The sequence below is a fragment of the Prosopis cineraria genome, unplaced genomic scaffold, assembly GCF_029017545.1.
Source record: "Prosopis cineraria cultivar Desert tree isolate PC_DT_omini unplaced genomic scaffold, ASM2901754v1 PC3, whole genome shotgun sequence".
Classification (NCBI taxonomy): domain Eukaryota; kingdom Viridiplantae; phylum Streptophyta; class Magnoliopsida; order Fabales; family Fabaceae; genus Prosopis; species Prosopis cineraria.
The window spans coordinates 47,579,432-47,589,818 of record NW_026555334.1 but is presented as its reverse complement, the minus strand read 5'-3'; the positions used below and the strand labels follow the sequence as shown (position 1 = coordinate 47,589,818).

At 32.2% G+C, this 10,387-nt stretch overlaps 1 protein-coding gene across 1 annotated transcript; it reads right to left on the bottom strand.

Moving 5' to 3' along the window:
* Nucleotides 1-746: 746 nt before the first annotated feature.
* Nucleotides 747-3,886, bottom strand: LOC129304785 (GRF1-interacting factor 1). The gene is made up of 4 exons (XM_054944575.1): nt 3,513-3,886; nt 2,346-2,422; nt 1,547-1,631; nt 747-1,455 (listed from the first exon to the last, which is right to left on the bottom strand). The coding sequence occupies exons 1-4, from the start codon at nt 3,591-3,593 to the stop codon at nt 1,114-1,116; spliced, it is 585 nt and encodes a 194-aa protein (XP_054800550.1). The 5' UTR covers nt 3,594-3,886; the 3' UTR covers nt 747-1,113.
* Nucleotides 3,887-10,387: the final 6,501 nt, after the last annotated feature.

The window sequence follows — 10,387 nt, the reverse complement described above, 5'->3', positions numbered from 1 at the left end:
GTTCCGAAACGTGAAAGAAAAGAATGAAAGCGACGCGCCATGAATGGTTGAATGATAAAAATGTACACATCCCTTTGAGAATATGCACATGCATATAAAAAGTAGTTGCTACGTACAGTGGTGGTCCAAGCAAGCCTTGGCTCAGTCAATATGTTGATCTGTGCAACCATTGCAGAGTAGCTATAAGTGGCAGAACACAAAAGCAAACATTCAAAACTTGTATAAATGGAATGGAAATGGAGTGGGTGTGACTTTGTTATATTTTATGGATTTTAATCGTGTGTCGTCAAAAGTCTATCAACTAAAAAATTTTTAAAAAAAAAAGTTGTTAATATTTTTATCAAATTTTATTTTTAGTATTTATAATGTTTTTCGGTGTTTTTAATCTCTAAAATTTCAACAAAATTAAATAATATTTATTGCTCAAATCCTTATAATTTTGGTATTTTCAATGATTTTAATTCCTATAATAACTGAAAACACTAAAAACAAGCCACAAAAATTAAAAGTAAAGTCTGATAAAATTATAAAAACAATTTATGTTTTTCCAAAACTTTAACAAAGCTCCCGCAACACACACAGCTATTGCTCGTAAAGTTGTAGCATTTGCCAAGAACGGCCACAAATCGTCCGAAATATACGAAAACATAAACAAGACACTGCAAAAGAACAGATATCGTGTCTTGATAAATGTTAATTTTTAATCATGGTGGAATCATTCTGCTTTTAAAAGCTGGGAAAACATATCGAGGGTTAAAAGTTTTTGGGCTCTGAACCGATTTATCGATATTCCTTTCAAGCCGTAGATTGGCACATTACTTCCAACAGCCACAACAAAAAACATGAAATTACAGTAACGAAAAGCCGTCAACCAGGGATGTTTGGAAAAGGGACTCATTTGAGCAAGTTATAGACACGAACCAGAAGAGGTGCATTAACTAGTGAAGGAAACATGAGAAGCAAGGGCTTGTTTGGTAACATCCGACAGCACATTAGCATGTCCACGCAGATATATATATATATATATATATAAGCCAGCAGGGCCACTGAATATTTCCCCTTGCTCCAACGCGAGAGCCTAATTCTCCTAACAACTAATACGCGCTAAACTAGCTAGTTGGCATCATCGGAAGGTTTGAGGTAGAGGGTTTCACCGCCTTCGCCTCGGCCTTCAGGGCCGGAAGTGCCGATGTCATGCTTGGCGGCGCGAACAAATTCAGGAAATGCAGAAGCCGGTTCAGTTTGCAGCATGTGAAGGCCCGGGGGAGGGGCGCCTGAACTCATGCCAAGCTGGCTCTGCAAGGCTTGTTGCTGTTGAAGAGCTGAGTAGGGCTGTTGAGCATACAAGAGGGAGGATCGTGCCGCCATGAGTTGCTGCTGTGTCATTTGCTGCTGGGCCTGCTGACCCTGCATGTACTGCGTTCCCTGCTGCATCATCCCCCCACCACTAGGGTACTGCACAATCACTCTAACAAGCATTAATTGTGTGTTAAATTTCTTCTTGCTGCTATTCCTATGGAAATATATCTACAAGTTACATGTGTACCTGACTGGCCATGGTAGGTGGTTGAGGTTGAGAATCAGCGATTGCAGCCAGGTACATGAGGTTTCTCTGCAGCCTTGCTTGGTTCCTGTTCAATGATTCATTGTTCAATGGCGCCGCCATCATCATCGCACGCACTCTCTCTCACTCATGACATCAAAAGAATGTTTAACTACTACAAAGCTAGCCACAACCTGGCTCTCACCTACCACTTCCTGTGCACAACTAGATGCAACAACACTGCAAGCTCAAGTTGAGCTAGCAAAATAATAATATTCAAATATGACACCGTCTTGGGGGTAGCATGATCCAAAATTTATAATGAACGGTAATTAACTTCAATGAACGCCGCATGCTATATTATTTTGGAATGATCTAGAGCTTCTCAAAGTAACATCGATACTTTAAATTAACATTGATATTGATATCACAAACTACTTTATCAAGCAACTATAAGCTGATTCGTAAACAAAAGTTCCTGCATAAAACCTGTTGCAATAATCTATGCAAACATAACCAAGGACCTGGCTAGACGCCAATAGAAACTCTCACGACAGACATTAACAATGTGTTGCTGTAAACTTCAATGTCGTGCAGATATCATAAATCATGACTCACGAACGGCCATATTAATTCTTCTTACACATGTATCATAAGATCCTGCAACCTAACGATGAATCCGGTCCTAATGGAGCTGAATGGTTTGAATCTTTATTCAACTTTTATGGACATGCATGTTTGGAATTGGTAGAAAAACAAGACATAAGAAAATTGAAGGACGTTTAATTGGACTAGTTCTTACTCCGCACACTCGCTCAATTTGCCAGAATTTTGGCTTTCGACGATCTTCAAAATTAAGGACTTGTTCTCGTCCAAGTACTGCGTGAGGGGACAATAATAGTTAGAAAGGTTACATCGCAAGCACTTTATATATGGCTATACATTTATATACATAGTACCATTTATGTCACAGGTGTGACGCGAGAACAAACTAGAGTACGGGGAGGCAATACCATCAAAAACAAGCATAAGACGCATGTCAAGCATTTTCATTTTCATCTATGGCACCCAAGTTCAGCAATGGTAATAGAATCACGAAAAAACAAGCCGGGCTTCTGGATAAACTAAACGTCTCTATAACGCAGAAAGGAGTTATGACCTCATCAAATCTAAAAGGAAATCAGGTATCGGACGACAACGAAAGAACGAAGCCATCGATGCCAAGCAAAGGAGAACAAGACTCAGAGTTCAAGCGGTTAACAAAAAAGTACTGGTATGATAATTTTTTTTCTTTCAGAAACAAGAAAACGAGGAGCGAAATAGTGAAATACCAAAAAAGACTAGTCAGAGTAAAGCACAAATTCATTTTCACGGCTTCTGCCCTCCGAATAAAGCAAATAAAATACGAGGGTCAAAGTGGGATGCGACTAGCAGACACAGTGCAAATAGAGGCACAGGAAGAAAAGTGAGATACTCGTAAGGATACGGAAGGGCAAAAGAGGCGTGGATTCGGCAGAGACAGGGATCAAATAGCAGCTGTAAACAGTGCACATGATATAAGCAAAGAGCAGGCAGGTATTTCAAAAAGCAAAGAACTTGCCACTCCTGTAATGACGCAGGAGCAGAAACCGAATCAGGACTCAGAATCATGGCACCCACACACGCACCACAAACACCATCCAGTCAGCAGAAGTAACAAGGAAAAACAGCACAACCAAAGCCGCAGCAGAAAGTGACAAAGAAGAAGCAGAAAAAGAGAGGGGAAGGGTATGGCCAGAAACAATAAATCAGCGGAAGGGGGGTACTAAAAGTGGGGGTACAAGACCCACACATGAGTGGCGAAACAAAAGGCCCCGGAGCAGAGGACACGACAGTCCATTTGAACAATAAATCAGACTGAAGGGAAGACGGTGGACAAAATTATGGCGGAGAAAGGGGGCAGAGATAATGAGGGAGAGCAAAACCAAACCTGTTGAATGTGATCAGTGGTGACGTTGCTGGGGTAGTAAGCTGCCATCATGGGCTGCATCTGCATCAGGTGCTGCTGCATTTCTCACGCTCTCTCACACACACACAGCGTCTACAACTCTAGGTGACTATTGAGTCGAAAAAGAGCTGAAGGGCGAGCAGAGAGCAGAGACTGAGGAGGTTTGTGTGGGAAGAGGGGGTGCAACCGCAAAGAGAAGCAAAAGCCCTCTGGTTCTGTCCCCGGCTCTGTTCCAACCTTTTCACTCCTTGGTCCGCAGAGAGAGAGAGGGGGGGGTTATAGTAATGTTCGGAGGGGGTTATAGTAATGTTCGGATGGATATTGATTGGCTGCCTTGAGAGTTGGTCCTTTGTGTTGGTGTTGGTGTTGGTGTTGGTGCGGGAGACTCTCTCCTGAGTTCTCTAGAACTGCGTGTCAAGAGGAAGGAGGTCACGTGATGAATGAGAGAGAGAGAGGGATGGAGAGAATATAAATAATAATAATAACGAAATAATGATGATGATAATAATAGTTTTACCAGAAATAAAATGATAGTAATAGCAATGGTGAAGGGAGGAGAGTGGGAGAGGTGAAGTTGGACGGATTCGGCTCATCAGGGAAGACTTCTCTGCCTCTCTTTAGAGATAGAAAAAAATCTAAGTCATTTAAATTAATTTAAATTTATCCTTATCATTTTTATTTTTATTTTTATTTTTATTTTTAAATTAAAAATGTATAAAAAATGTTAATAAATATGATAATCAATTTAAAAATTCACATTTAATATAAATGCTTTAAATTTTATATAAAAAATTTAAATTAATTTTATAAATATATTTTGAATAGTATAAATATATTTTGAACAAAACGGCAAATTTATTAAAATAATTTATATTAAATTTGAATAGTCAGATTAATAAATATATTTATTAAAAAAATTAGAATTTTTATACATTTTTAATTTAAAAAATAAATAAATAATAAAAATATAATTAATAAATCTGGACCGTCCAGATGGTCCAGATTTTTCTCTGCCTCAGGAGAGGCAGAGAGAAGCCGACTCCAAGTTGGACAGGCTTGGTCTGGCTCAATAAATGGGGATGACGTCCGTCTGGTGTAAGAGATTCCGCGTGTCCTTTCTCCACGCGCTCTCCTCTGCACACGCTCCCCACATCCCTAGTAATCCCCGCTACTTGACGTTGATGTCTGCGCCCCCACTCTCCCCCACCCCCCCTCTCAAAAAACAAAAAAACAAAAAAAGGTCGATGTTTGTGCAAAATCATTGTCTGTCTTTCCATTTCAAATTTACCCCTCATCCACCTCCTCCTTTCCCACCACTCCTCTCTTTCCCTCCTTTTTTTAAATTTAATTTTTACTATTTTGTATATTTATTTATAAATAATTTTTAATATTTTTATTATAATCAAAGAAAATTTTAAATCTTGATAATTTTATTTAAAAATTAATTAAATTTTTAATTTTATCTTTATTAAATATATTTATTTTAAAAATAAAATATTTTATCATTTAATAGACTTCACAATATTTAGTGAAAACAAAATGATAAAAATAAATATAATAATTATTAAAATATTTTATAAAAAATTAAAATAAATATTCTCTTTATTTTATAAATAGGATAAAAGAAGTATTATTATTTTTTCAAAATGTACAATTACTCCCTCCAAATGATTATTTTTTCAATCATATCTCAAATTTATTTATTTATTTATTTATTATTATTATTATTAAAATAATGTATTGAAATTTTAATTTTCATTATTAAAAATACTTATATAAGGTATAATTGGGAATGTGCAATTTAAAAAAATAAAATTTTAATTAATATTTTTAAAAAATTATGAATTAATTATCAATGCTATATCGTAATATAAAGCAAATACAAATTATAAAATGCTATTATAACAATTTAATTTTCCATGTTATAACGTAATATCGTTATACAAATTTTCATTGTGTGTAATATACTATAAGTATATTAGATTAAATTATTTATATTTTGGAAAATAAGTAAATAACATCATTTCATGTAGCCATTTTTTTTAGATCAATTCTTTCTTTTTTTGGTTGCCAAGTCTAAGTCTTTTAACTCCTTTTAATGTTAAGATAAAATGTCTACATGTGTTTGATTCGTGATAATATATATACATATATATAAACATAGGTTTAGGATTTTGTTTTAGAGTAGAGAAAAATAATTTCATTTATATTAAATACAACTTTATAGAGATGTATAAAAAGCTTATTTTAAATTTCATGAACTCAAATTTTGATATTTTATTATAAAATGATATTGTTATATTTTATATCATGGCCTCTTCATGCTAATATGGATCTGTCATTGGAAATAATATTCATCGAATATTATGAATCAAATCTCGAACAACAGCAAACTATAATTAATTTAGAAAATTGTCAGTAGATCCACACTAGAGAATTTTATATTATTTCGATAGTGAAATAAGATACGAAGAGGATCATGTTGAAAGAAAAATATAGTGCTAACTCGTTCATTATTTCTCTCTCTAAAAGAAAAAGGTTATACTCCTTTCATTTTAAAATGTAAGGTATTTTTTGAGAAGTAAGATATTTAAAAATATAAAGTATTTTTAGTCCTTTGAAATGTAATCATTATCTTTTTAAAAAATATCTTTATTAATAATAATTTTATATTTATTATAAGGTATTTAATAGAGATAAATATAAAAATATGATTAATTTAAAAATAAATAACAATTTTATTAAAAAATAAAATTTAATTAAAAATCTTGTTTATCAGCGCTTTATGATAAGTTATTTTTCCATGTATGAGACCCAGGGGGCGCATGGGTTAATGATATGAGTAGCAATTTATATCTCGAGTGGAATGGTACAGAGTACAGACGGCGATGATGTGCTGCTGAATGTCTGACGATTTTTATAATATAAAATGAGAATTAATCGTTCTTTTAAAAATATAAAATATTTTTAATTAAATTTATTCTTTTAATAAAATAATTATTTATTTTTAAATTAATTTTAAATTTTTATCTTTATTTCTATTAAACATACTATAACAAATATATAATTATTACCAATTGGGACACTTTTAAAAAAATTATAATAATTGTACATCAAAAAATCTAACTTTTAAATGTCTTATATTTTTAAATATCTAACTTTTTAAAAAATACCTCACATTTTTAAACAAAGAGAGTATATAATTTTTATTATGTTATTATTTAATGTCTAAGTTTTAACATATTGCAATTTACTTTTTATAATTTTGACTTGGTTATAATATATTCTCTTACATCTGACTCAATATAAACTTGTCCCTATAAATTTAATAATTTAAAATATCTGTTCCTATAATTTTTAAAAAAATTTAATCTTTATTTTAATTACAATGTTTAAAAGTTTCATAATTTGAAATATTAATCCTCAAATTCCCAAATAATTTAAGTATTTATAATTTTATTTTATAAAATATAGGAACTAGTATTTTAAATTGTTAAAATCATAAGGATTGAGTTGTATTATGTTAAAGTTCAAAAATTGAATTATAATTCAGTTAAAATTATAAAAACCAAGTTATAATGAATTAAAATTTTTGAACTAAATTAGAACTAAATCAAAATTATTAAATCTAGATGATTAATTTTTTCTAATATAAAATCATATGGAAGGCACCTAAGCACTCTCGGCTCTTCTTATAGTTTAATAAATACGTTCCAGAACAATTGATGTTTTTTTATAAATCACTTCATACTTGATTCTAGTAATTTTATTTTTTCACAATTTTCTATTAATATCATATAATGTTACATATAATAATGGAAAAATAATTTGGGAAAAATTCCTCAAAAAATACCTCACCACAAATTTATTTACTAAGAAAGAATTGGGACAAATTCTGAAAATGGGTCCTTCAATAGCATTAATTGCTGAGGGCTAAACAGTATAAATGCCTTTGTTGTAAGGGGGAAAAAAAAAGTAAAAGTGAACCAAAGTTTTTTGTTATCAGTATTTCACATGAGATCCTTTACTTTTAATATGTCACAAGATCCTTCATTGTCAATATTGTTAGGTGTGATTTGCTGGAGTCTAGACAATGGCTAGCAGTGGCAAGACGACTCGACACAGGAGAAACCCCATACACCTTGGATATGCCCTTTTTGCTCTTCAATTTCCAAACAAATCTGAAGTGGAAGAGGAAGGAGAGGAAGAAGGTGGGGATGGAGAAAAATAATTAGGTTCGAAGGAGGAGATGAAGGACGAAGGAGCATGGAGAGGAAGAGGACTGTCAGAATCTCGATGGGCGCAGGCCACAGAGAGGAGAGGATGTGATCAAGATATTATGGTCACTTGACACTTTGAATTAATGCCAATAAAGGACCTCAATTTGGAATATCTTTCAAATCCTTCTCAACAAACTTAAATTTAGTCAAGTTTTTATTAGTAACTTTTTCAAATATTTTTTAAGATGATATACTTGATAAGGATGGGGAGAAATTTTCTCCTTTTTAAATAACATTAATAATTTAACCTTATCTCTTTAATTTTGGTAAATAATTAGAAATGACTTGGATAAAAATAAATAAATAATATGCATTTAATTTAAATATATTGTATTGATTTTTCTTTTATTTTCTATGCTCGGATATTTAGCTGGGCTCACATTATTATGTAAATCAAGTGGGTGAGTTGAAGATTGGATTGATGGAATATATATTGAAGTGCTAGAAATGAAAGAATCAAGGCATGCCTACTACTCAGTACCCTGTCTCTCAATGCTCAAAAAATCGTACAATGTTATGTTACTCCTTTATCGGTTCTACTCTACTATTCAACCAACTGCATCCATAGTTTACTAATCTCTATTTTTTTTTTTTTTTAAATCACACTAACGGGATCCTTTTATAGCACACTTCACTAAGAAAGTCAAGGAGCTTTTAAGGTAAATCAACCCAATCAATGCGAAATTAAAAGGGAAAACGCATGTAAGCACTACTGAAACATGTTATTTGCTATTAATAATTTAATAAGTTTGATTTCTTACATGATCGCATGCTTACACTAACAATTTAGACCACTTGAACTGTAATTGAAATATTTTTTTTCTTATTGTTGGGAATTATTATGAATTTATTATGATTATAAGTATTTTTATTATCTTAATTGAGTTTATTAGGTTAAGATTGATTATTGCCTCTTATAGAGGAAAAAAAATTGAGTACTATACTAATAGAATCAGTGTCTCTATCTTATAGACCAAGTCTGATCCTATTAATCTTTAGGTTATTGATGAACCAAACTAAACTATAGGTTGTCTGACCTAATTTTTTTTATGAAAGAGACTAAACCTCATATTAAGTCAAAGTCCAGTCTCATCCAATCTTTTGTACAACCGTACCTAGAACAAACAAACACGAACGCAACATGGCTACTCTATGTGAGTCAAATCTAATCCGTCTCCCTTTTCGTCAAAACCCATCACAAGAAATCAAAACCAAATCAAGAAAGCAATTGAAAGCCAAATCAAAATAAAAAAAATGTAAGAAACCATAACAATATATAGCATAAATTATTCAATGACATTGTCATTTTGAGGGAACCCAGCTCATGCTTGTCCAGCATCTTGTCCCTCCGTGTTGTCCACTGTTCTTTAAACCAAGAGATGGCAATGTAGTTATTTGATGAAAACCCAAATCCATATGAGAGAGAGGTGACCTAGATTCGTGAAGCCGTTTGGCGTAGCCTTGCCATTGCTAGATCTTTTGACAGCGAGGAATCTAAACTAAAGCTTTGCATTTCAAATCTATTGTGGGCGACACACCTCACCAAATTAAGATAAAAAAAGCAAGATGAGACAAGTGAGGGCATACTAAATTTGGTTGGGGTTTGACTTGAAAGAGCCATCGTGTGTAGAAATTGGACAAGTAAAGGGGTGATGAAGCTAAAGTTGAAGAGGAAGAGAGAAGATGAGGAACTTAGAGATTCATCGATGTCTTGATAAAGCGGAAAGCAAACAATGAACACTTAGATTTTTTTTTCTTAAATTTTAAAATAACCACGTGGGTAGCTTCAAAAAAAAAAAAAGACATGTAGCTGCCAACATAGCATTTGATGGTCAAACTAATGGTCAATATCCGAATCCGTTAATGTAGGGAAAATATATACAATTTTAAAAAAACATAAGGGCAAAATTATGCATTTAAATACTTTTTGATATCAATTGCATTTTCAAAAAAACTTTAAGAGCATGTTTGTTTTTTAACCCATGATTTTATATATTTTTGTTATTGTTGCCCTTGTAGCCCCCTCCTGAAGATCATTTGTAGTTATTGTATTATGTACATTTGACTTTAATTTGTAATTGTATTATTTCACTTTAAATTGTAGTTGTTGTATTTCAGTGATTGAATTTATATATTTGTATTGTTTTAATTCTGAACTTAACAAGTTATGCATTTTAATAAATGTTATTATTTAAATCTCTTTTTCATGTTTTGCATGTTTTACTGTTTCAATTTCAAAAGAGACGAAATGACTCGAGAATCCAATTAATTTTTTAGAATGGGACACAAAATAGAGTTATTTCAATTCCATCTCATTTAGTGAACACCCCTAATTAGAGGGGATATAAATGTCCATAATCAATACATTATTAGTTATTAGTTATTAATATATTAATAGGTTAATATATAATAAAAATTCATAACTTATAGTAAATCACAACATTATTTACAGATTATAAATGATATTCTTCATTTATCAAACTCCATATAATATAAATAATATGGGGGAAGTCATTAAAGGATGGAGATGTTGAATTAAACTCAAATGAGAACTAAAGGATTTGAAAATTCTTGTAT